At 49.0% G+C, this 27814-nt stretch overlaps 1 protein-coding gene across 1 annotated transcript in view; it reads right to left on the bottom strand.

Moving 5' to 3' along the window:
- CORO7 (coronin 7) overlaps positions 1-27814 on the bottom strand; it is a 150054-nt gene that overhangs the window by 55054 nt on the left and 67186 nt on the right. Inside the window, exon 15 of the mRNA XM_068126896.2 lies at positions 13992-14085. Coding sequence (XP_067982997.2) covers positions 13992-14085 — 94 coding nt within the window. The remainder of the gene's footprint in view (positions 1-13991; positions 14086-27814) is intronic.

The following is a 27814-nucleotide window of genomic DNA, read 5'->3' as shown; positions in this document are numbered from 1 at the left end:
CGCTGTCGTGAGGCGTAACGAAAGTTCCCTCGCCTCGAGGCCTCGAACCTCCGAGCTGCGTCCGTATCATGAGATGGCGGCCGCGCTCTCTGACCCTCCACCAATCACGTCCCGACTCGCCTCCCAATCGCGTGAGGCTCCAAGGAGGTTACGTCAGTGGTGGGCGGGGCACTCATTTGGGTGAGAACAAAGGTGGTTTCACCGGGGGGTTTCTCACAATATATATATATCTATATATATATATATATATCTATATATATATATATATATCTATATCTATATCTATATCTATATCTATATCTATATATATATCTATCTATCTATCTATATATATATATATATATATATATATATATATATATATATATATATATATATATATATATATTGTTGCGAATATGGAATTTGGCCTCCATATCCGCTTGTAAATATTCCCCTATTTTCTCCAATACTCCCCAACTTTCCCCAATCCCCCATTCCCTAGTCCCATTGCATGTAAACAACAATCAGTAGAGCCGACCTTCCCCTTATTCCCCCATTAAATGTCGTGCCCAGGTCCACCGCACCACACGTAGACAACTTTCGGACATCTTCCTAGTTATTCTTAATCTATGTCAGTTAAGGCCTCGTTTCCATTAATTATGACTCTTCGTTGCACCAGAATGTGATTATATGGCATCAGTAGTGAGTTTAGGACCTTTCCCATACCTCCTCCCATCTTCTTCCCCAAACAACAACAATAACAACAACTACAACAACAATTACAACTACAACTACGACTACAACAACAGAGGGGCGGGGAGTGTGCGTCCTCACACCGGCTCGGTTACCCGCCATGACCATGCGCTCCACGGCGTTACCCCGAAGGGGCTGGCTGTCAGCTCCTCGTCAGGGGCGGAGCCAGTAACCCCCCCACGCACCCAATGAGAAGCAACGTGCCGATTCCATCTGGGGCGGAGCTAACGAGCCGAGGGCGTGTCACTCCCCGCCGGATATACGCGGCCCCGCGCCGGACGTGACGTCAGATGCGCCTCAGCTTGGAGAGAGAAGCCACCGCCACCCCCAGCGCGACGATACCTCCCCGCATCTTTGGACCGGACCGGACCGTACTGTACCCTGCCCCGAGCCCAGGAGGACCTGGAGCCATCGATACCCGCTTTCCTGTCATCAACCCCCGTGTGAGTCAGCCGTTGTCCCGTTTGTCTGTCGTCTGTCCGGGGTTAATATAAGAGTGTGTCTAAGTGCCTGTCTTTCTGTGATTATACCTCTAGCCCCTGTAATCTGACCTTTCCGTACGAATATAATCTCCTCCGGAGGTCTTGAGAATTGAAACATTGGTGTCGTATTGTGTTATTGTAATCCAGCCGGGTGTCTTCTTTTTCTTATTGAGCCAGCATCGCGCGACTAGTCAACGTTCGGGCACAATCGGGTAACTTGTGCAGACGTGGTCATACCATAAAACCGCTCGGTAAATAACATCCAAGCCACGTCTGTAACAATTGGTTGTCAGGAGTTGGATTCGAACCTGGGACTAAATTTATTTAGCCCAAATTTTGGAACACCAATTGTACTATTAGAGTAACAATTGGTGTCGAGGAGTGGAATTCGAACCCGGGACTAAATTTATTAGGCCCAAATTGGTAACAAGTAGAATCGATTCGGAGCGCGTTTCCCGCGCGAAATTATAACGGCGAAATTTGAATTTGTTTTACGAAAATAAAATAAAAAACCGAATTTTGCAAGTCGCGCTATGGCGGATCAAGACGGCTGGGGTCCGGTAGGGGAGAGTGAAGCAGGGTCGGTCCAGGACCAAATTGAGACACGAGAGGAGAGCGAAACAGCGAGGGTAGCAAGCACGCAAAATGGCGCCTCGCTGGTCACCGCGCCGGCGACCGTGGCAGCGCCCCCGGTGGATTGGAACTTGTTTTTTATACAAATGAAGGCCCTTATGGCCCAGAATAATGAAGAAATGGCAAACAGAATGGGGAACCGGATGGATGCTCAGGGTGAGCGATTGGAGGGCCAAATGGGGTCCAATAGCGAGAAATTGAGGGAGGACATGGGGGCGCAGATCGGGGGGTTAGGGAGTAGAATAGAGGGATTAGACATGAAATTTGGGAAATTAGACGATAGATTAGGGGAAATACAGGATGGGTTAACGGGGGTAGAAAATAGAATGGCTGCCCAGGAGAATCAGATAGAGGGAGTGAAACATGGGTTAACGGGGGTAGAAAACAGAATGGCCGCTCAAGAGAATCAAATGGAAGGGATGCAAAAAGGGTTAGAGGGGTTAGAAAACAGTATGGAAGGCAAATTGAGGGACATGAGGGACCAAGCGGAAAGGGAAGTTAACCAAATGGGGCAGCAGATAGAGGGGGTCAGAATGGGGGTAGAAACCAAACTGGATGCTCACAGGGAGGAAATGGAGCAGATGAGGGTGGCATCTGGGCAGGAGATGCAAGTGATGGGAGAGGAGATCAGAAGAGGAGTGAGTGAGGAGGTCGGAGGAGTGCGCGAGGAGGTGAGGCACTGTAAGGAGCACATGGAGAAGGAGGTGAGAAAGGGGACTGTAAAGTTACAAGGGGGCATAGAGGACCTGACGCAGGAGGTGGAGCAGCTGACGGTGGGACAGACGGAGTTAGTGGAGCAGGTTCAAAGGAACACTGCGGTATTAGGAGGTTTAAAGGCGACACAGAAAGAACTAAAAGACGACTTGATAGCGACGAAGAGGGAATGTCAGATGGTACGTGAGGGACTGACAACGAGGTTGGACGAGGTGGTAGAGGTAATGGAGACGAAGGACCGGCAGGTGAGGACGCACATGGAAACGGTCAAGGTAGCCTTGGAGGACGAGCTTGAGGAGACGTACCGGGGAATAAAAGAGGTGAAGCACAAATTAGAAGAAGTGGAAGAAGGGATGAGCGAAATTAAGAAGCGACGGAGAGGGGATAAGAAAGAAATAAAAGAGGAGATAAAAGAATTGGTCCAAAGTCTGTGTTTGGATCGTGATGATGTGCTCATTAACCGGATGAGGGATTCGCAGGTGATGGAGGAGAAGCGAAGAGGAAGAGGACCCGGTGTAAGTGGTGACCAATATGGTCGTGCGTATGATGCGCCAGGGGATTTAATAAGCTTGGGGGTCGAGATAGACCCGGGTGTTCGTGAGAGGCCGTTGGTGAAGTGTGCGACAGGTCTGGTGTGCGAAAAAGGAGGTGTGCGAGAAAGTCCGACTCTGGGGTGTGTGAGGAAAAAGTGCGTGCCAAGGAGTAGCGAGGGTGCTGGCGAGAGCGAGTCGGTCGCAGCGCGTGTGCGAGGGAGCACATGGAAGCGCGGTGTGGTAAGTGTTACAGAGGGTGTAGCGGGAGAGTGTGCGCAAGGGTGTGCGCGAGAAAGGTGTGTGACGGACAGGTGCATGGGGAAAGAGTGCGCTGTCAAAGGCAAGGAAGAATGCACACCTGTGGTGAGTGTTACAGAGGGTGTGACGGGAGAGTGTGCGCAAGGGTGTGCGCGAGAAAGGTGTGTGACGGACAGGCGCATGAGGAAAGAGTGTGCTGTCGAGAGTAAGGGTGAGTGCGTTGTCAAGAATGGAGGTGAGAGTAGTGAGAGTGACAAGGAGAGTGAGCTGGTTGTGACAGGTGAGCGAGGATGTACACCTGGGATGGAAGGATGCACACCTGGAATGGTAGAGCGTGAGTGGGAATGCACGCTGGAGTTGGTGGTGAGGCACGTGGTTGGGTGTGCGAATGAGGGCACACCTGTGATTGTCACAGAGGAGGTGACAGAGGAGGGGGCGCGAAGAGGTGTGTTGGTGAGGTGTGCTACCAACGAATGTGTGCCAAAGTGTTCGGTGGTCAGGTGTGTGACCAAGGCTGTGAGTGGAATGGGTGTACCTGGGTGTGTAAGGAACGGTACAAGGAGAATGGGAACAGCTGCATGTATGAGCAAGGAACGGGCTGCGGGGTGTAAGCATGCAGGTGAAGCATCGACGTTACACGGGTTAAAGGTCAGGTCGACTTTTAGCCGAAGCGGGCCCTCGGTGCGTGCCGGGCTTCGCGTGCCGCGAGAACCAGCGGGGATCCGAGCCACGGCGGGTTCGAAAGAACCGCCGTGCGCGACCCACGCTGGGCCTCGCTTTGAACGGCCGCGTCTGTGCTCCAATAAGCGGAGCGGGCGGCTGGATGGGAAGGGTCGTCATGGCGACCACTTTCTGTTGAGGCATTCCGGCAGGTCGAGATCGAGCCATGGGATGGCTCCGTGCCGAGATGGTGCGTGGGATCTCGGCCCGGGTAAACCTCCTTCCCTGCACCGAATGCGGGATGCACCCAGCCGCTGGCACAGAACAACCAGCATCCATGGCTTGGCTTTACGAAGCCGGGCTTTGGATAGGAATTGGGGCACCGAGAGGATGTAATAAGTAGACGGGTGATGGTGATAGTGATAGTGATTTAAAACGAAAATTAGAAAAGTGAATAGAATTGGCAGTAAATGGAAAATTTTTGAATTGTTGGATTTGGACGAGCGAAATTGGTAGTGAGAGACCCCCGATGTGGTGGGATGGCAAATCCACCATCCCTCACAGGGGGGGGCAAAGGAGCAATAGCTTATGGGGTGTATGGCAGTGAAAACTAGCCCGGGTGGGTTAGGTTATATTGTGTGTAGGGATCTAGCGAAGAGGACATTAGGTGACGTTAAGGTTAGTTAGTGACGGATACCTGTAGTGGGGACGCAGGTAGATTAGTGTGGATGATAATGACGTGGGAGCGCAATAATTTAAAGGGACGACTGGGAAGCGCAAGTTTCAGAAGGGAGTAGTTAGATGAGATGATGCTGTGTGTGAGAATTGAACAGGTGTGATTGCACAGGTGTGCAACTGGACAGGTGTGTGGAGCAGTGTATGAGTAGTGAGTGTGTGGATCAGCGCGAATGCGCTTGGGGAGAGAAGGGTGCAGGCGGCACCAGGTGTGAGAGCACAGGTGTGCAGGTACAGGTGTGTGGAGAGAGTTGGAGTAGGTGGTACGGAGTGGTGTGCATGGTGCGAAGGTGTGGATGGGGGAAGAGTGGACCCCTTTCACGAGTACCCGGGGGCGGGTAGTGTAAGTGTTAGGTAGAGGGTACAGGTAAATTGTGGTTGGATATTGGCACTTGTGGTGCGGTTGCAGAATGGTGTTGTGAATGGGTGCATTAGTGTTGTGGAAATGGCTGGGCGTGTAGCCTGTTAGTGTGTGTAGTTGGTTGAGCACTCCACCACTGTGAGGATGTCGGCCAGGTGAGGCCGCAGGTGGGCTCTGGGAGCCGGTAGGGTTGTGAGTGGGTGCCTGAGGATCCCGGGTGTGGATCGGGCAGCCCAGTGCCAGAGAGGGCACGGAGTGGGGAGAGTGCCAGAGGGCCTTCCCCTGGTAGTTAGGTTAGGGTAAGGAGCAGGTAAGCTCGGAGGCAACTGCAGTGGTGGAGGTGTGCAGGTGGGTAGACCCACTGGGAGAGGTACACGTCGCAGCCCAGAAATTGTACGAGGGCACCGGGAGATGAATCGGGGGAGTGAGACCCCAAATTGAAGAGCACCACAGTTTGGCCAATGGGAATTGGTTTTTAGAACCCATAGTGTAAGAGGGCCAATGGTTTGGCCGGAGAAAGACCCCGGGTAGTGTAAAGTTGTTAAAGTCATTTAGGCGATAGTTAGGATTGATGAACCTGTCGCACCATACGCAGCCACTTACCTGTGGTGATGATGATGACTCCACACCTGTGTTTCCTTTGTTTTGTTGCAGGAAATGAGAATTGCTGTGTGGATTGGTGAGACGCATCACGACGTGGATGAGACATTGGGGTGATTCCATCTCTCCCTCCCTAGGAGGGACTGATGATGAATTGGTAATGGCAAATTTTGATGTTGAGTTGAAGATGGCAAATTTTGATGAGAGTTGAAAATGGCAAATTTGATTGGTTAGGAGGGAGAGAAGACGAATTTGGTTTATGGGAGGAACGGGGAAGACAGTAGGGATGTTTGTTGATTTGTAAAGTAGATGTTTATGGGTAGTGTTGTGTTTTGTGGATACAGTAAGGGGTAAGGGAGGGGCCATGTAGGTTACCTGGTGGGGGGGGGGGGGGGGGCGTACGATAGGAACGTACCTGTCTCACCTGGTTCCCATGTGCCCCCAGTGTGCATCACCTTACATTGCGTGCACTTTTGCGCCCTTACCACCTTACTCACTTGTTTCTTCTTTTGTCTCCCACCTCCGAGGATCTGGCTTTGGGGTAGAGAGAGAGGAGAGAGAGGTGCTGGCTGCGCAGTTGTGGGCCTGCACTTTCGCTGTTTGCTGCCGGGATCGATACACCATATGGACCGCAATGTTTGTGGCCACCCACAATGGACCGCAGTTCGTTTGCGGCCAAGCACCACCCGGGGATGGACCTATGGGTCAACGTGGCACCTATGCCATACAGGTGAACCACTTTTAGTTAACACCAAGTGCACCACAAGAAGAGCAAGAGACACCTGCAGGGTTAGGGGTTGTCGAATTTATTTTTATTCCAATGAACAATGGTGACTGCACCGATTGGTGGTGGGGTGGTGCTGTTGATGCTCGGGAAGGGTGCTCTGCACGTTATTAAAGGCCGTCGGCCACAGAGCACTCGTGGGTTGGTGTATCGATGTTGGCAAGCGCGCTCTCTCTATGCATAACATCTGCATGTGTTCCTCCAAAAACAGGTCCTGGATCGTAGTGTAGATATCAGCGTAATCTTGTAAATAATGCTCCCTACCGGCTGTATGTTTAGTTTGAGGATTCTTTCCGGATTCGGTTATCCTGTGGGTGTGTTTCTGTGAGGAGAAGGGTGCAACGTCGCAGGGGGACATATTTACTCATTTGTGAATATCTGTAAAACTGTCGCACTCAGGGTAGAGTTAATAGTAGAGGGAACTACATTGCGTGCCACACTAAAGTAGGTAAAAATTTATCGGGTCGGGACGCCCCGAGGGTAGAGAAGGGTGCAATGTTGCGAATATGGAATTTGGCCTCCATATCCGCTTGTAAATATTCCCCTATTTTCTCCAATACTCCCCAACTTTCCCCAATCCCCCATTCCCTAGTCCCATTGCATGTAAACAACAATCAGTAGAGCCGACCTTCCCCTTATTCCCCCATTAAATGTCGTGCCCAGGTCCACCGCACCACACGTAGACAACTTTCGGACATCTTCCTAGTTATTCTTAATCTATGTCAGTTAAGGCCTCGTTTCCATTAATTATGACTCTTCGTTGCACCAGAATGTGATTATATGGCATCAGTAGTGAGTTTAGGACCTTTCCCATACCTCCTCCCATCTTCTTCCCCAAACAACAACTACAACAACAACTACAACAACAATTACAACTACAACTACGACTACAACAACAGAGGGGCGGGGAGTGTGCGTCCTCACACCGGCTCGGTTACCCGCCATGACCATGCGCTCCACGGCGTTACCCCGAAGGGGCTGGCTGTCAGCTCCTCGTCAGGGGCGGAGCCAGTAACCCCCCCACGCACCCAATGAGAAGCAACGTGCCGATTCCATCTGGGGCGGAGCTAACGAGCCGAGGGCGTGTCACTCCCCGCCGGATATACGCGGCCCCGCGCCGGACGTGACGTCAGATGCGCCTCAGCTTGGAGAGAGAAGCCACCGCCACCCCCAGCGCGACGATACCTCCCCGCATCTTTGGACCGGACCGGACCGTACTGTACCCTGCCCCGAGCCCAGGAGGACCTGGAGCCATCGATACCCGCTTTCCTGTCATCAACCCCCGTGTGAGTCAGCCGTTGTCCCGTTTGTCTGTCGTCTGTCCGGGGTTAATATAAGAGTGTGTCTAAGTGCCTGTCTTTCTGTGATTATACCTCTAGCCCCTGTAATCTGACCTTTCCGTACGAATATAATCTCCTCCGGAGGTCTTGAGAATTGAAACATTGGTGTCGTATTGTGTTATTGTAATCCAGCCGGGTGTCTTCTTTTTCTTATTGAGCCAGCATCGCGCGACTAGTCAACGTTCGGGCACAATCGGGTAACTTGTGCAGACGTGGTCATACCATAAAACCGCTCGGTAAATAACATCCAAGCCACGTCTGTAACAATATATATATATATATATATATATATATATATATATATATATATATATATATATATATACATATAAGTGGAACCTCGACTTACGAGTGCCCCAACTTACGAGTTTTTCGAGATACGAGCCGTCACTCTGGCAGTTTATTGCTTTGAGATGCGAGCCGAGATCCGAGTTACGAGCTTTCGCCACCCGGTCACGTGGTTATCTTGCCGTGCACGTACAGTATCTCTGTCGTAGTATAGCGCTGCATTTTAGATTTCGCATTTCGGTTATTTTGAGTTTACGCCGCCAGGTGGGCTCCGGTCACGTGGTTATCTTGACGTGCACGTACAGTATCTCTGTCGTAGTATAGCGCTAATGATATATAATGCCGCCGATAATGATATGATAATTTATGATAATCTATGCAGCACGACGTGGTCCTCACGTCACACAAGGCGCCTTTGCCGGCGCAAAACGGCTCTCTCAGGGTCAAACTCGGTATCGTTTTGAGCGCACGGTTCAGACCTTCAAGAAAAAGTTTATTTTGTAAAAATCGAGCCACGCGTTCAAAAGATATGACCGGTTTTGTTCGCCGGCACGTCGGCGCTCGAATCGAGTTAAAACGAACACTGCCGTTGTCGGGTCCGTCTGAGACAACCACCGGGCCTAGAACGCTGGGACCGGTCTCGTTGGATAGGCCTGGATCAGATCTCGAAACGCTGGAAGCTGCACCTCTCTGTGATAATCTTGTGGACCATGACAAGAGATCGTGCGACACGTGGTTATCATGCCGTGCAAGTACAGTATCTCTGCCGTCAACTTGTTCAGAGTGCCGGCGATAGCTCGCCTTCTCTTTGTGGAAAACACGGTGAGATCCTTAACATCCAACAACTAATGGGACGCAAACTGGGTGCCCAGTTTAGCGGTACACCCATTGATGAATCACCCTGCCTGTGATTCACCCATGACAGGTTATAGCTGGGTCGGGATTCAAACCCAGGCTGGACAGTTTAGACTTTAGAGTCAAGTGTGCGTACCTCCAGTCCAGGCCATCCTGCCAACTTGTATGCTGCATACAGGTGAAATATAAAGCGCGAGATATTTTTATATATACTGTATATTAAAAAAAAAATTGGTGTGGTTTTTGGCGGGCTGGAACGGATTAATAGCATTTCAATGCATTTCAATGGGGAAATTTGATTTGAGATACGAGCAATTTGACTTACGAGCTCGGTCACGGAACGGATTAAACTCGTAAGTCAAGGTTCCACTGTATATATATATATATATATATATATATATATATATATATATATATATATATATATATATATATATATCTATCTATCTATCTATCTATCTATCTATCTATCTATCTATCTATCTATATATATATATATATATATATATATATATATATATATATATATATATACATATATATATATATATATATATACATTGGTTAGTTAGTACATGCTCATCATTTATTCGATAATTTCCAGGCAATGATTTCTGTGGCGTGTTAATTTTTTTTAAATTAAATACATGGTCAAGACTCCTGCAAGAGCTCGGACACAGAACCATTATATATATATATATATATATATATATATATATATATATATATATATATATATATATATATATATATATATATATCTATCTATATATATACCTGTATATATATGGCATGCCATATATATAGATAGATATATATATATATATATATATATATATATATATATATATATATATACAAACGTAACAAAGGGAACAGCAGGAGAAGGGAAATGCCAACAGCAGGGCAGAGGGAGAAAGTAGACAGAGATGGACAAAAAAGGGATGCAGGGAACGATGAGCGGTAGGGGAGAACACAAGGGTTGGATAAGATGGATACAAAAGGCAAAGATTTTGGTCATGGTGGGCGTGGTTTAACAGGTGTAGAAAATATCATGGTTTTGGATGGGGGGATGACTTGAGATTATGGTGAACAGCTGACTTGAAGACCTGGAGGGAAGAATGGGAATGAAGAGTGTGTGGAAAGTGGTTCCACAGGTCGGAAAAAAGAGGAATAAATGAGTGGAGGTGAGCAGTGGTTCTGGATTTAGGCAGTTTCACAAGGAGGGGTTTGCTGATGGACTGCATGCTTCCTGCAGATACCTAAAGCACAGAGAGGGCACAGGGTGCAAGACCAGAAATTATGTGGAAGAAGACAGAGACCACCCCTATCTTGACTTGTTGGCGATGGTGAAGAAATAGGCCCATCGACAACTACAATGCGAGAGATTTTTTATTTTTTTATGTTTTGTATACAGAGTCGAGGCTCGTGAAAGAGCTAACATTTATCAAACAAACAAATCAAACAAACAAGCAAACAAAGTATATAAAAAGGGGAGCAGTCGACAAGATGGGGAGAGAAGGGGAGGAAGCACACAAACACAACATTTGAGAGCAGGGACATCGGGAGATGTGTGGGAGGGAGAGGGCCTGGGGGGAGGCAGGATAGGATTCCAATGATCTTGAAAGCCTTGGTTTCTATTGCGTCAAGCTGAGCAAGATGTGAGGCAGGGGTGCCAGCCCAGACGAGACAACAGTACTTCATCAAGCTGTGGATGAAAGCCATGTAGGTGATTAGCAGCTCAGGTGTGCCAAAGAAGGACTTTGCATGACGATGGCTGGGTGACTAGTTGGCGTTTTTGCTTTTGAGGCCAACTTTTAAATGTGGCTTGCCCAAGAGAGATCATGGCTGAGAGTCAGACACAAGAGTTTGAGTGACTGCACCTCTTTGTGAGGGTTGTTGAGAAAGTCGATGGGAGGGTTTTCGGTACAGTCCTTTTGCAGAGACAGAGACAGAGAGAGAGAGTGAGTATGTGGGATTTCTCAGGATTGAAAGACATTCCATGTATTTGACCAGATTGTGATTTTGGCAAAATCTGAGGAGAGGGAAGAGGTTGATACTTGTCTATCAGAAGGATGAGGGATGTCATGGCAGTGAGTGGAGTCATCAGCAAAGAGATAGAGGATTTTCCAGAGTCAGTAGTTTATTGAATCTTCATTAACGAAGAGTAGCAATAAGATGTGGCCTATAACTCAGCCTTGGGGGTACTCTAGCCTTGACAGGGAGAGGAGAAGAAAGGTTTCTGTTGAGAGCCAAATGGTGGCTACGATAGTGGAGGAAGTTAGTAATCCAAGAGTGGAGTTGGATTCCATAATCAGACAGTTTGATGAGCAAGGCAGGATGCCAGACTCTTCAGAGAGACAGCTTTGATCTCATGTTTGATATTGAGGGCCTTTATCCATTGTTGGGAGAGTAGAAGCAGTATGTCCAAGGTAGACTGACCAGTTCTGAATCCAAATTGATGATCTGAGATGATGCTGTTGGAGAAAAGGAATGATTTCATGTCAACTGCAATGATGGATTTCATGACCTTGCTGATGATTGGAAGTAAACCAATTGATCTGTAGTTAAGGAGATCCACTGTTGCACATTTTTATGCTGTTTTCTGCTTTTTCTGCTTTCAATGCTGTGATGTTGGCTGATTTCCAAGGAGATGGAAAGATGACCTATGGAAAATGACAGGATGAAAAGGGCAGATAGGGGAAGTGCTGGAGCAGCAGAGCAGGTTTTTAGGACACGTGAGCTGATGCCGTCCAGTCAATTTGCAGTCCGAGTCGAGTGTTGCCAGAAACTTTTTCACCTTCTCAGGTGCAAAAAGACAGAACATTACATTCCTCTCTCTCTGTAAAAATTAACAATTATACAATTTATTTCAGAACAAGTACAAAAAGTTTTAATTAAAACAAAAGCCGCGTCGATGTTACACAATGCCTTGATGCAGCTGTGCCTATAACGTCGATTTTATAGGCACAGGACATTCCTATTGATTCGATTACTTGATGTTATTTTTGTGCAAAGTGAAAATATATCTCGGCAATTTCCCGTGTGTGGCGACGAATTTTTAATATATCTCGGCATTTTCCCGTCTTTTATTTCAGGCGGTGTATGACTGACCATGCCACGATTGAAAAAAATATATATCTCGGCAATTTCCCGTGTGTGGCGACACGTGAACGAAGCTATGCTCCTCTCTCCACATTATTGTGACAACGTATAAATTAAATATTTCATCGTGACGATTGTCATCAAATGGACGAATTTTTTATATATCTCGGCATTTTCCCATCTGTTATTTCAGGCGGTGTATGACTGACCATGCCGTGATTGTAAAGAAATATATCTTGGCAATTTCTCGTGTGTAGCGACATGTGAACGAAGCTATGCTCCTCTCTCCACATTATTGTGACGACGTATAAATTCAATATTTCATCGTGACGATTGTCATCAAATGGACGAATTTTTAATATATCTCGGCATTTTCCCGTCTGTTATTTCGGGCGGTGTATGACTGACCATGCCATGATTGTAAAAATATATATCTCAATGGACTTGAAGTTACAGGCCTTTGAGAATTCATTTCGTTCTATAAAGGGCAACTTTCATCGGATTTTCTTCCCGTTTTTTTTCAACCGAGTCTAAAACTATGTTAGTGACTGTGAAAAATGAAATGATATATCGAATTTGATTTGAAATAAAACTGTGTGAGAGAGGAAGACACCACGGGCCTACAAAACAGGCCTCAAAGCTATGCGAGTTAATAAAATGGTGGATATTTGTTTATATGAAGCCTCTCCCAAAATTGGTGGAGCTATGGTTCCCAGAATGGGTGGAGCTTTGAGGTTTTGTCTTCTCTGCAAGAACAAGAAGAAGAACAAGAAGAACAACAACAACAGCAGAGGGCACTCTATTAGCAGCGTCTGCGACGCGGCTAAAAATGTCACTTTGCAAAACAAAATCTCATTTATGCAATTCAAAGTATTAAACCATAGAAAAGTCAATTCTAAGTACAAGTCGAGGACCGGACTTCCGGCGAAAACATGGACTTGTACGCCAAAAAATATGGTACTCATTTTCAATTTTTAGAAATTCCATTTTGTTTTGCAATGATGCAATCATGATGATGTAAAAACAAGTACAAAAAGTTTTAATTAAAACAAAAGCCGCGTCGATGTTACACAATGCCTAGATGCAGCGTTGCCTATAACGTCGATGTTATAGGCACAGGACATTCCTATTGATTCGATTACTTGATGTTGTTTTTGTGCAAAGTGAAAATATATCTCGGCAATTTCCTGTGTGTGGCGACGAATTTTTAATATATCTCGGCATTTTCCCGTCTGTTATTTCAGGCGGTGTATGACTGACCATGCCGCGATTTAAAAAATATATATCTCGGCAATTTCCCGTGTGTGGCGACACGTGAACGAAGCTATGCTCCTCTCTCCACATTATTGTGATGACGTATAAATTAAATATTTCATTGTGACGATTGTCATCAAATGGACGAATTTTTAATATATCTCGGCATTTTCCCGTCTCTTATTTCGGGCGGTGTATGATTGACCATGCCGCGATTTAAAAAATATACATCTCAATGGACTTGAAGTTACAGGCCTTTGAGAATTCATTTCGTTCTATAAAGGGCAACTTTCATCAGATTTTCTTCCAGTTTTTTTTCAACCGAGTCTAAAACTATGTTAGCGACTGTCAAAAATGAAATGATATATCGAATTTGATTTAAAATAAAACTGTGTGAGAGAGGAAGACACCACGGGCCTACAAAACAGGCCTCAAAGCTATGAGTTAATAAAATGGTGGATATTTGTTTATATGAAGGCTCTCCCAGAATGGGTGGAGCTATGGTTCCCAGAATGGGTGGAGCTTTGAGGTTTTGTCTTCTCTGCAAGAACAAGAAGAACAAGAAGAAGAAGAACAACAACAACAACAGCAGAGGGCACTCTATGAGCAGCGTCTGCGACGCGGCTAAAAAAATGTGCGGCGTTCATCAATTACCCAGTAGATTACGTGAGGCCAATGGACTCTTTGTCTTCTTGGATTCAGCATTGATACCGTTCTGTCCACTTGTCGATTCTTGAACTGCTTCTTTCTGCACATACAAAGCAATTTGAACACATCAGATAGTAAAAAGCACATCTAGTTTTGTAAGAGTACAACCATTAAGTTATTATAAGGTATTTCAAGGTTTCAATTGCTGGGGCTCCAGCCCATAAGAGATTAGCAGAAGGTAAGTGATTCAAGTGTTTCAAGGACAGTCTTGAAAGGCAGCTGTTGCAACAAGGGCCGACTGCACAGATGCTGCCATGAGAGAGGAGCACACCCATGATCAACATTTCACATCTCTTATTAAACCGATAGCCTCTTGGAATTACTGCTAATACAAATGAATGGAATAATATTCAGCAGCAATTGCAGTACCACAGGACTTACAATAAATCATCAGCACTCCCTGGCATTAAAAAGCAAAGGATGCAATCATCTTACTTGATGAGAGCTAAACATGGAACTTATTGGGGGCTGGAGATCCCTTGTGTCACTGCGTTTGCTCTCAGGAAACATGGTGAAGCATCGTTTCAGAAGTTATTTAAAAAGTGCAAAACTCCACATGATTGACATTATACATCTGTATAAAGTGATTCAACCAGTGTGTTGCGATACTCAGCATCGAGCCTTTTTGCAGACATATCAGACATACCATACCCAATAATCATGAATGATAGTAAAATCATGACCATGAGAAACGCATCAATTTTCAATCGGCCATTCTGCATACGCCCTGCCTCAACCTGGGTGATTCTTTATTGATTGAAAGCAGTCGAGGGTGAACTTCAAGGGACTCAACCCATGCTCAAACTCTCAACACATTAGACAACCTTGGCATAATGAGGGGCATTTTCAGTGTACATGAGTACAATGCCTTCATGCCATTTGCTTCGCATTGATAACATCTTTGTACAAAAACGTGATTGCTGAGCAATGCTCTATTTTACTAAAATCCGTTACTTTGTGAAAGGAGTTAAATGGTATAAGTGTGGGAGCTGTGCTCGCACGATAAAATCGGACAAAATGGACGACGCCAGAAATTAGGTTTCTCTGAGCTATTTATTCCCAGCTCACTCAAACGAACTCCAAAGCACTGAATCAGCCCATCGAACGGGCGGCAATATATATCAGAAACTCAACACACAAAAGCCACGCCTCTCAGACGGGGCGTGGTATGCAAATAGATAAGCCACGCCTCTCAACGGGGCATGGTATGCAAGGCAAGCGTTCGCCAGGTAAAAGTAGTCTCTACACGCCCGGGCGAGTCCGGACACGTGACCGCTCGCCGGTTGCGTCATCGGCCGGTGCAGGGTAATTGTGTCATGCTACCGGTAACCGCTACACGCGCCCCCCCAGAATTAACATGCACCGGGAGAGTCAGTTTGAGGGGGGTCTTGATGACCCGGCCGAAACGACCCCTGACGATTCGTGTGGGGGTGGTGGGTGGCGGGGCGGTGGATGGTCGGGCGGGGGGCCTGGTTGACGGGGGACGGCCCCGACATGGAGGAAGGGCCAACCGTGGAGGTTGGTCGAGGTCCAAATGGGCTGGCTTGAAGCGGTCCACGGAGATGCGGTCCGCCTTGCCGCCGATGTCGATGGTGAACGACTTGTCGTCCCTCTTCAGGACCCGGAAAGGTCCATCGTACGGTGCCGGAGCGGTCCCCGGTGTGCGTCGTGCCGGCTAAAAACGTACTCCGCAGTGCGAAGTGCTGGGGGTACGAGGGGTTGGGGGCAGCCATGGTGGGACGTGGGCACGGGGGCAAATCTCCTGGCGGCCTCCTGGAGGACCAAGCGTTGGCGAGCCGCGGGTAGCATCAGGGAGGTAGCATCGTCAGGGAGGTAGCATCAGGGAGGTAGCATCGGGCGGGCAGGTAGCATCAGGGATGAATTCGCCCGGCACGCGCAGTGGCTGGCCGTAGACCAGCTCGGCGGTGGAAACCTGGAGGTCCTCTTTAGGGGCCGTTTGGAGGCCCAATAGGACCCACGGGAGCCTGTCGGCCCAACCGTCGTCCTGGAGGCTGGCCCTGAGAGCGGCCTTCATCGAGCGGTGGAACCGCTCGCACAAGCCGTTGGCTTGGGGGTGGTAGGCCGTGGTGCGGTGAAGCTTGACACCCAAGGCCTGGGCGACTGCGCCCCAAAGCTCGGAGGTGAATTGCGGGCCTCTATCGGAGGAGATGTCCGAGGGGGCGCCGAAACGGGCAATCCAGGTGCCAATGAAGGCCTGCGCCACGTCGGCGGATGTTGTTGATGCCAGCGGGACAGCCTCCGGCCACCTGGTGGTCCTATGCACCATTATGAGGAGGTGGGTGAAGCCCCGCGAGGAGGGAAGGGGTCCCACCAGGTCCACATTGACGTGGTCGAAGCGCCGCGCGGGCACGTCGAATGGTGCCAACGGGGCCTGGGTGTGCCGGTGGACCTTCGCGCGCTGGCAGGCGACACAGGCATTGGCCCAGTCGCGGACGTCTTTACTGAGCCTGTGCCAGACGAATTTCGCTGCCACGAGCTTCTGTGATGCTTTCCGGACCGGGTGGGAAAGGCCGTGGAGGGCGTCAAAAATGTGCCGCCGCCATCCGGTGGGCACGATGGGGCGAGGTTGGCCCAGGGAGACGTCGCACAGGAGAACTGTGCCTGTGTCCTCGAAGGGGACGTCGGCCATCCGCAGGCCTGTGTCCGCTGTCCGGAGGGCTTGCACCATGGGGTCGGCGGTCTGGTTGGCCGCCATGCAGGTGAAGTCCACACCCAGGTGGACGGCGTTCGCGCCAGACCGGGAGAGGCAATCGGCCACAGCGTTGTCCTTGCCCGCGACGTGCCGGATGTCCGTCGTAAATTCGGACACGGCGGAGAGGTGGCGCTGCTGGCGGGCTGACCACGGCTCCGTAACCTTGGCCATGGCAAAGACCAGGGGTTTGTGGTCCACAAACGCCGTGAACGGGCGGGCCCTCCAAAAGATGGCGGAAGTGGGGAACAGTCAGGTAAAGGCCGAGGAGCTCGTGGTCGAAAGCGCTATACTTGCGCTCGTTAGGGCGAAGCTGCCGGCTGAAGAAGGCCAGCGGGTGCCAAGCTCCGTTCACCCACTGTTCATGCACGGCGCCCACCGCGTAGTCGGAAGCGTCCATGGTGAGGGCGATGGGTGCGTCGATCGCCGGGTGCGCCAGCATGGTCGCGTTGGCGAGGGCCAGCTTAGCGCCCGTGAACGCCGCGTCCATCTCTGTGGTCCAGGCGACAACGTGCTTGGCCGGCTTGCCCCGGAGGGCTTCGTACAGGGGGCGCATGAGTTGGGCGGCGCGAGGCACGAACCGGTGGTAGAAATTTACCATCCCCAAAAATTCCTGTAGGGCCTTGATGGAGCGAGGGCACGGGAAACTTGTGACTGCCTCCACCTTGGTAGGCAGCGGGACGGCCCCGCGCTTCGTGATGCAGTGCCCCAGGAAGTCGACGGCCGTTACGCCAAACTGGCATTTCGACGGGTTGATGATGAGGACGTGCTGGCCGAGGTGCTCAAAAAGCGTGCGCAGGTGGACGAGGTGCTCCGCCCGGGAAGTGCTGGCGATGAGAATGTCATCCAGGTAGACGAACAGAAAGGTGAGATCGTGCAGCACACTGTCCATCAGCTGCTGGAAGGACTGGGCCGCGTTCTTAAGGCCGAACGGCATTCGGAGGAACTCGAAGAGGCCAAAAGGTGTAATTACAGCCGTCTTCGGAACGTCGGCCGGCCGGACAGCTACCTGGTGGTAGCCCCGAATGAGGTCGACCTTGGAGAAGATCACCCGCCCCGCCAAACGGGCGGAAAAGTCCTGTATGTGTGGTATCGGGTGCCGGTCGGGGGGTGGTGGCGTCGTTGAGGTGGCGGTAATCGCCGCATAGTCGCCATCCGCCACTCGGTTTGGGCACGATGTGCAGGGGCGAGGCCCACGCGCTATTCGAGCGCCGCACAATTCCCAATCGCTCCAGCGCGTCGAATTCCGCCTTCGCTACGGCGAGTTTGGCCAGGTCGAGGCGGTGGACCTGTGGTCGGGATGTGGTGCTCGACGCCGTGCTTGACGGCGACGGCCGAAAACGTCGGCTGCGTGAGGGCGGGAAACTCGGCGAGTAGGCGGCTGAAATCGTCCACGGCCGGGAGCGCGCAGGCTAGCCTGGTCGGAGCGGAGCCGCTCAATGAGCAAGCGAGCGAGCTGAAGGTCTCCGCGTTGATGAGCCGACGCCGTTTGACGTCGACCAAAAGCCCATGCGCGCAAAGAAAATCTGCACCCAGCAAGGCCATGGGCACGTTCGCCGTGATGAAGTCCCACCTGAAGTGCTGGCCCCCGAAGCAGAATGCGACGCTGCGCAAACCGAAGGTGCAGATGGAGGAACCGTTTGCGGCGACCAAAGCGGGGCCGCAAAGCGCGGCCTGTTTGTCCTCCACCGAGGCGGGTATCACGCTCAGCTGAGCGCCGGTGTCACACAAAAAATGCCGCCCGGACTCCGTGTCCGTGAAAAACAGAAGGCTGCCTGAATGGCCGACGCTCATGGCAGGCAGCGAGCGCCGGCCTGGTAGTTTCCCGACCCGCCGAAAGTGCACGGTGGGCGGCACGCTCTGGCCTTCTGCCCGAACCTGGCGTGGTAATAGCACATGGTCCGCTCTGGTGGAGGCTCCGGCGGTCGCGTCGGGTTCGGTCGACGGGGCGTCGTGGCGGCCGCCGCCGCCAGTGGCGCTGACTCGGCCGCTGGAGGCGCCGGTCGTGGCGCGGGCGTTGCCTCGGTCGGCCCAGGGTCCCAGGCGGCCGCTCCGACGTGTCGCCTGGCCAAGCAAAATTTATCGGCCTCCTTGGCCAGGGCGCGAGGGTCCGTGATGGGCGAATTAGCCAAAGCTAACCGTACCTGCCCGGGTAGCCGCTGGAGGAACAGCTCGCGGAAAAGGAAGTCCGGGCTGTGGTCACCGAGAAGAGCAAGCATGTGGTCCATGCTTTCAGATGGACGGGCCTCACCCAGCTCCGGGAGGTCGAGTAGTTGTCGTGAACGTTCGGTCTCCGTGAGTCGAAACGCACCGAGGAGTAGGTCTTTGAGCGCGCCGTATTTGTCGGCGTTCGGCGGGTGCTGTAGGAAGCTCAGAACCCGGGAAGCGGAGGAGGCGTTGAGCGCGGAGACCACGTGGTGGTAGCGCAACGTGTCCTCCGTAATGTTCCGCAGGGCGAATTGAGAATCCGCTTGAGCAAACCAAACGGCCGCGTGAGATTCCCAAAAGCCCGGGAGCTTCAAAGCTACAGCTGACTCCATCGCCGTGTTCGTAGAAAGGGGTCACCAATTGCGGGAGCTGTGCTCGCACGATAAAATTGGACAAAATGGACGACGCCAGGAATTAGGTTTCTCTGAGCTATTTATTCCCAGCTCACTCAAACGAACTCCAAAGCACTGAATCAGCCCATCGAACGGGCGGCAATATATATCAGAAACTCAACACACAAAAGCCACGCCTCTCAGGCGGGGTGTGGTATGCAAATAGATAAGCCACGCCTCTCAACGGGGCGTGGTATGCAAGGCAAGCGTTCGCGCGGTAAAGGCAAGTCTCAACACGCCCGGGCGAGTCCGGACACGTGACCGCTTGCCGGTTGCGTCATCGGCCGGTGCAGGGTAATTGTGTCATGCTACCGATAACCGCTACATAAGCATATATGTGTATGTAGGTTTCATTTAAGCTAAAAATCTGTCATTCATTAGTATAGGCCAATACTTTGTCATAATACATTTTTGAAAAACCCTCGTGATCTGCTTTGAGGGAAAAGACACCTGTGAGATCATTAGAATGCAATTACATTATACAGACGGCAAGCACATAATAAGAAACCAGACTCAGGGGTCCAATGGTTTGAGCGTCAGCTCCGAGTCTGGGAGGTTGGCGGTTGAATCATGGCCAAGTCATATCAAAGACTTTTTAAAATGGTACTTACTGCTTCCTTTCTCAACATCCAGCATTCAAAGGATCGGGCATGGAAAAAAATCCCCAAAGGTTGGCATCCATGTGGAGGAGGAAACTCCTTAATTACCTCACTTAATATAGAGAGAAAAGCAGTCGAAAAGATTATGTTGCTGGCATCCAGAGTGCTCTAGGAAGTGACGTCATTTTCCCCAATCTCAGCAGCTATGTTTGTGTGAAATTTAAGTCTGGGGTTGTCTCATGCATCCGTCTGCATGTGTGCATGATTTGTGTCGCAACTGCTCGACAGGCCTGACATGTAAAGAGTAAAATAATAATAATAATAATAATAATAATAATAAAAACACACAAGCACAATTATTATTATTATTATTTTGTATACAAGATCAAGGCTCGTGAAAGAGCTAACATTAATCACACAAAAAATCAAACAGACACATAAAACATATAATAAGGGGAGTGGTAGACAAGATGGGGAGAGAAGGGGAGGAAGCACACAAACACAACATTTGAGGGCAGGGACATCGGGAGATGTGTGGGAGGCAGAGGGCTTTGGGGGAGGAGGGATAGGTATAAAACGCAAGGCCACCAAGGACTTCCAGGAAAGAAGACAAAAGTCACCTCAAAAAAGTGGATTTGGGGTGAAATTAGCGGGGGTAGAAAAGATCAAGGTTTTGGATGGGGGAAGATAAGAGATGGTGGTGAACAGCCGTTTTAAAGACCTGGAGGGAGGAGTGGGATTGAAGAGAGTGAGGGAGTTTGTTCCAGAGGTGGGAGAAAAGAGGAATGAAAGAGTTAAGGTGAGCAGAGAGTCTTGATTTTGGCAGTTTAACCATAAGAGGGTTGCAGGCAGATCTTGTGCGACCTGCAGGAATATTTGGGGGACAGAGCCCAGAGAGAGCTGGGGGAGCAAGGCCGGAGAGGGGTCGGTAGAAGACGGAAAGACCACCAACCTGCCTGCGGTGAGTAAGTGAAAGGCCCTCAGAGATAGTGTCATCGCGGGAGATTCCAATGATTCTGAACGCTTTGGTTTCAACAGCGTGAAGACGAGCTAGGTGTGAGGAAGGAGCACCAGCCCAGAGGGGAGAGCAGTATTCCATTGAGCTGCGGATGAAAGCCTTGTATGTGGTGAGGAGCTCAGGTGTGCCAAGGAAGGACTTCGCACGACGGAGGATGCCCAGTCGGCGACTGGCTTTGGAGGCCAGCTTGGAAATGTGGTTTTCCCAGGAAAGATCATGGCAGATAGTGAGACCCAAAAGCTTGAGTGACAGAACTTCTTGGAGAGGATTATTCAGAAAGTAGATGGGAGGGTTCTCCAGTCAGTCTTTTCGGAGAGACATCGTAAGAGTGTGAGATTTGTCAGGATTGAAAGACATGTTCCACTTGTTTGCCCAGTCTGTGATTTTGTCCAGGTCTGCAGAGAGTGAGGAGGCTGCAGACTGCCGATCTGAGGGATGAGGAATGGAGCGGCAGAGAGTGGAGTCATCAGCAAAGAGATAGAGAGGATTTTCAAGAGAGTCAGAGAGATCATTGATGAAGACCAGAAAAAGCACAGGGCCCAGAACACTGCCTTGGGGAACTCCAGCCTGAACAGGAAGAGGAGATGAGAGAAACCCCCCGTTCAGGGCCACACGTTGACTACGACGAGAGAGGAAGTCCGCCAGCCATGCATGGAGATTTCCATGGATACCAAAGGAGGAGAGTTTGGTGAGCAGAGCGGTGTGCCAGACCGTATCGAAGGCACATGATATGTCGAGGGAGACAGCTCTAATTTCCTGTTTGGCATTGAGGACCTCCATCCATTGTTGAGACAGCAGAAGCAGCATGTCCAGAGTAGAGTGACCTGGTCTGAAACCAAATTGATGATCAGAGATCAAGCCATTGGAGAAGAGGAAAGATTTCATATCCGAAGCAATGATGGATTCCATGACTTTGCTGATAATTGGGAGAAGGCTGATTGGTCTGTAGTTGCTAGGATCTGTTTTTGCACCTTTTTTGTGCAAAGCGGTGATGTTGGCTGATTTCCAAGTAGATGGCAGTTGACCTTGAGCAAATGAGAGGGTGAAGAGAACAGAGAGAGGGAGTGAAAGAGCGGAAGAACAGGATTTTAGGACCCGTGGGCTGATTCCGTCAGGTCCAGTTGCAGAATCAGAGTCGAGGGTTGACAGAAACTTTTCCACCTTGTCAGGAGGAAAGGACACGGAGTCTAGGAGCAGCTGGGTATGACTGGGTACGGTGGGTACAGAGAGGGATGGGTTTGGGACACAAGATTTAGAGGCAAACACAGAGTTGAGGCATTCAGCTTTTTCACGTGCGGAGTCAGCTGTGTCGCCGTTTGAGGTAATAAGGGAGGGGATGGAGGGGGAACAAACACCAGAAACAGATTTGACCAGACACCACCAGGATTTGGAAGAGGGAGACAGATAAGAGAGTTCGGTCTTGAGAACGGAGAGATATTGCTTCCTGGCTCTCCTGAGGGTGGATGTTGGAACCCATCTGTGGATCGGTCCCATCGGCCGATGGGTCTGACCCGTTTGGCGACCCATCTGTGGATGCACGAGAAATGACAATGCAGACCCATCGGCCGATGGGTCTGCGCCATCTGCGGATGTGTTGTTCACCTTGAACGAATGTGTTGACAGAATGGTGCTCTTCAATCATTATTATTCAATCTTTTTTTATTCAATCTTCAATTAGGGTTAGGGTTAGGGCTAGGGTTAGGGTTAGTTGTTAGGGTTAGGGTTAGGTTAGGGTTAGGTTAGGGTTAGGTTAGGGTTAGGGTTAGGGTTAGTTGTTAGGGTTAGGGTTAGGGTTAGGGTTAGGGTTAGGGTTAGGGTTAGGGTTAGGGTTAGGTTAACTCATTCACCATTGATGCATACACATTCCTTCAAGGTGAACAACACATCCGCAGATGGCGCAGACCCATCGGCCGATGGGTCTGCATTGTCATTTCTCGTGCATCCACAGATGGGTCGCCAAACGGGTCAGACCCATCGGCCGATGGGACCGATCCACAGATGGGTTCCAACATGGACACACACTTGTTTCGGGCTTTGTGAAAGGAAAAGAGATTTCCTTCCGTTGGATTTGCTTTCCAGGAGACGAAGGCAAGTTGTTTCTGGGCAACAGCCTCACCACAAGATTCCGTGTACCATGGACGGGAGGAAGGGTATGACAACTGAAGACGAGATGGGATAAATCTGTGCATGAGAGAGAGCAATTTACTTTGGAAGAATTCCCAGGATGAGTTGATGTCAGAGGTGGTAGAGATGGGAGACCAGTCCAGATGATTGATGGCTGCTTGAAGACCGTGCCAGTTGGCCTGAGTGAAATGCCAGACTCGTCGACGCTGAGGAGGCTCCCTGAGAATGGTCAGAGAGATGTCCACTTTAACAAGCACATGATCAGATGAGCCGATTGGAGCAGAAGAAGAGCAGTAGACATTTTCAGGGAAGTTAGTCATAACCAAGTCCAGAAGAGAAGATGCTCCGTTGACTGAGATCCGGGTCGGGAAATTGACAGATTGTGTCAGTCCCAGTGAGTCGCAGAAGTCCTTTGCTGAGGAGCCATGGCTGGTGAGAGTGGTACCCACACCCAGCCAACTGGCATGGTGACAATTGAAATCACCACATATGAGGGAGAGAGTGTTAGGATGAGTAGACAGAAGTTGGTCCATATTATCAGACAGCGAGATGTAGATGGAGTCATCACTGTTTGGTGGACGGTACAACACACATATGAACAAGAGGTGGGAGAGAAGGGGAAGCCGTAGCCAGAGGTATTCCTGGGGGTGAGGTGGAGAGAGTGCAGTGCAGGGCGAGTGAGGAAGAGAGTTTTTGATAAAGATAGCAACCCCACCTCCAGGACGAGGCTCAGGTCTATCATACCGGAGGAGGGAGTAACCTGGGAGAGCTACTAAGGAATCAGAGATATCATGAAGGAGGAAAGTTTCTGTTAAGCAGATCACATCTGGTTTGACAGAAGCAACCTGTATGGAGAGATCAGTTGAGTTTGAACGAAGGCCCCAGATGTTTGAGGTCCATACCGTTAATGAAGAAAGAGGAAGGGGGAGCATCGGATACAGAACAGGGGGGAGGAGGGGTAGGGTAAGATGTGGAAGAGGTGGAAGAGGTAGGGAGAGGTGTTGAAGGTGTGTCAGAGATTTCAGAATAGCTCGGAGAAAGGGAAGGATGGGGCGGACAAAAGGTTTGATGGTGATTGGGTGAGGCACAATGAGGTGTTATTTGAGGAGGGGGAAGAGCAAGGCAGAAGGTTGGGGGAGATGGAGGTGAGAGTTGGAAGAGGGAAGAAGTGGGGAGGACGCTTTGAGGAGGGGGAGTGAGAGGGGGGAAATTGAGAAGAAATGAGGGTGGGGAGATTTGAAGGGGAGGGGCGAGGGGGGAGTTTAGGAGGGAAGGGACAAGAGGAGGGATTTGAAAGGGATGCGATATGGGGGAGATTTGGAGGGGAGCGGTGAGGGGGGAGTCAAGGAGGGGAGGGGTGAGGGGGAGTCTTGGAGGGGAGGGGTGTGGGGGGAGTTTAGGAGAGAAGGGGAAAGGGGGGAGATTTGAAAGGGATGGGTGATGGGGAGGATTAGGAGGGGAGTGGCAAGGGGGAAGATTTGGAGGGGAGGGGTGTTGGGGAAGATTTGGATGGGAGGGGTTATGGGGAAGATTTGGAGGGGAGGGGTGAGATTGGATTTTAGAAAGTGTACGATTAATGGGAAACGAACATTTATTGCAAAATGAGTTTCTTGTGACCTTCGAGTCAAAAATACATTTAAGGACGCTGGAGGGAGGATGGAGTGCAGGAGAGTTTAGGGAATGTAGAAAAGAGGCACTGAAAGAGATGGAATTTTTTGAGGGGATATTTACTCAAGACATTTCAGATTTTCATTTTTTATTTAATTGTAAAAAAATTTGAGAGAAAAAAATTCCACTTTGACATGATGGGGTAGTGTGTGTAGATCAGTGACAAAAAAAATCTCAATTTAATCCATTTTCAATATAGGCTGCAACAACAAAATGTGAAAAAGTCAAAGGATGTAAATACTGTCTGAATGCACTGGAGCCGAGAGAGATTGACAGGACAGAAATACTGTTGACTGGCCCTCCAGAAGACGCAGCTCAGTTCCAGGTGGAGACATGGAGTTTTAGGGACAGTTCCTGCCACAGACACAAAGCCGGCTCGAGGGGGAAGAGGGTGTGGCCTGCAGTGCGGCCGTGGCGAAAGACTTTGGCAGGAAAATGTGTCGAGCCATGGAGAACCCCTTGCATCTCATCTCGCAAGGGGTTTCCTTAATGAGGCCTTCTTGGTCTTTCCCTCTGCAGTTTGTACTGCCCCTTTTCTCGTTTGTACTGCCCCCACCGCATCTATGACACCACTATAGCCCCTCCCAGCTGCCATTGGTCTAATCTGTGGGTAGGGCAACCCTCTGTAACCTCTTAACTAGATGGTGCTGATGGTGGTGTGGTGGTCGCATAGTTTCCTGCCTAAACTGCTGCCTGATGGCCTTTTAAAATCACACAAAGACAGATTATGAAGGGACGAAACATAAAAAAAAGGATTCAGTGGAAGCAGTTTTTAGACACTTTAGGAAAGGACGAGAGCTTTCTACACATTTCTATATCACAATTAAGTTACTTCACGCTTATGCTAATTCATGCAATAACGGAAATAACTATCGCTACACTATGCAGAGTTACCCTCTTGAAGCATTCCCACAACTATGTACACTTTGTCTTCCATTTGCACTCATTCTATTTACCTTTTTTCAACTTAACGCCTTCAGCAGAGTACTGACAAAATTTATATTTACGCCTCGTAATTTAGAGTTAACATTTTTTTCCCGCGGAAAAAGTTTTTAGATTTTGTGCCGGTGCACAAAGGGATTGGAAATATGACGTACAGTACACCTACTGATCCCTACATCAATTGGATTGGATGCTCAATACTGAATCGCGTATCTATTTTGACACCACCGGAAGTGTACTGGCGGCCATATTGGCTACCACAAAAGATGCACCGAGTGTGTGAACACAAATGAAAAGCTGTCACTGATCTTCTGTTTGATTTCATTGGTTTGACAATATTCTGATTTATAACTGATTGAATTTCTAGCAATATTGTATTTTAGGGCAAAATGCCATCGGGTGCTGCCTACGTGTGTACAAATAGTGACAAACGTGGCTGAAGAGACAGGAGTGACTTTCCATTGCCAAGGCCGCAAACACTGTTAACTGTGTACGTGTGTGTGTGTGTGTGTGTGTGTGTGTGTGTGTGTGTGTGTGTGTGTGTGTGTGTGTGTGTGTGTGTGTGTGTGTGTGTGTGTGTGTAAATCCTATTATTAAAATTAAATCATTAAATGGTTACATTAAATCCTATTGCGAGTAAAGTTGGAACAAGTGATGTTGCATTGATGGGTTGACTGACTGCCTGGACGCAACTGAGGTTGTGGATCTACTGATGTATCATCTATTGATGTGGATCCGCCGTTTGGAGAGGTCCTGAGCTGAAAGGATCGAAACCACGAGGAAGAACGTTGCCCAGCTGATGATCCATGCAGTCGGGAAACGAGTCAATTGCTTACAGGTTAAGGTTCTTGCTTTAGGTGGAGAAACTACGTTTTGATGTTTACAATATTTAAATAAAGCTAAATCTGGGATGTTGTGAAATTAACATCATTTACAACAATCCTTTAAATTATTTATATTTAAGTTTAGGAACAACCGATACTGTACAATTAATTAAATGCATTTTTAAATAAGAATTGAATAAGAGAAATAAGGATTGAAAATCATAAGAGATAGAATTGTGAGAAACAAAAATAAAAAACAAGGTGTGTGTGTGTGTGTGTGTGTGTGTGTGTGTGTGTGTGTGTGTGTGTGTGTGTGTGTGTGTGTGTGTGTGTGTGTGTGTGTGTGTGTGTGTAAGAGAGACAGATAGAATTGTGAGGAACAGAAATGAAAAAACGAGATGTGTGTGTGTTACTGAAAATTTAACGAAACTGTCAACTGAAGGGACAGAAGACAAATGTTTCACTAGAATCGTTTATTAAATTGGAGTAGCATAGCCTGGTACTTTTGTAAGCAGTTTGGTACTGTAACTTGATGCTCTTGTTCACAAGTGAAGACCTCCACTGAATATTCTTTATTTTTTTATTACCAAAAGGCATCAATATGTCTGCGTCCCTTGGATGGACGTTAAACTAGGCATCCCGTCTGACACCATTAGTTGGTGGACGTTAAATATCTCATGGGCCTTTCACGAAGAGGAGGCGAGCTATCGCCGGCATCCTGAACAAATTACAACTTCCTGCTGTAACCTACAGTGGGCATTGTATCAGTGGCAGAGCTGCATCTTCAGCAAATGATGCTACGAGCAACCATGTGTAGCATACGAAAGAAGTAAATAAACCTGTAATATAGCCAAATACTCGCTTCAGAATTTCAGAACTGGTCCTTTGCTTTGGTGCTCCGGTTGCCATGCCAACGTACCAGCTCTCGCTATCAAACAAACAGCCCTTTTTAGAGCTACCATAGGACTAAGTGATCGATACTTTCGCCTGTCCTTCGATAGTATATTCACTCTTCCCTCCCATAATTTAAATACAAACCTTTTTGTGTAATTCAGAACCTTTGCAGGTGGTTTCAGTAATTGTTCCTAACTTTCTGGCAAGTAGCTTAGTCAAACTTAAGAGTTTCTGCTGCCTGTCTTCAATTGTTTGTGGCCACAGTTGTTACTGGGTGTGCGGGGCTTAGCAAACAACATCGGATCGATGGACTAATAGAAATCGTCACACTCACTTGCAGCAGTTGTAGTAGTAGGTTCCATCAAGCTTCCTTTTCGTTCAGTCTCTCTG

The sequence above is a fragment of the Myxine glutinosa genome, chromosome 10 (assembly GCF_964187855.1).
Source record: "Myxine glutinosa chromosome 10, kmMyxGlut1.1, whole genome shotgun sequence".
In the NCBI taxonomy this organism is placed as follows: domain Eukaryota; kingdom Metazoa; phylum Chordata; class Myxini; order Myxiniformes; family Myxinidae; genus Myxine; species Myxine glutinosa.
This window is presented reverse-complemented; position numbering and strand designations above follow the sequence as displayed.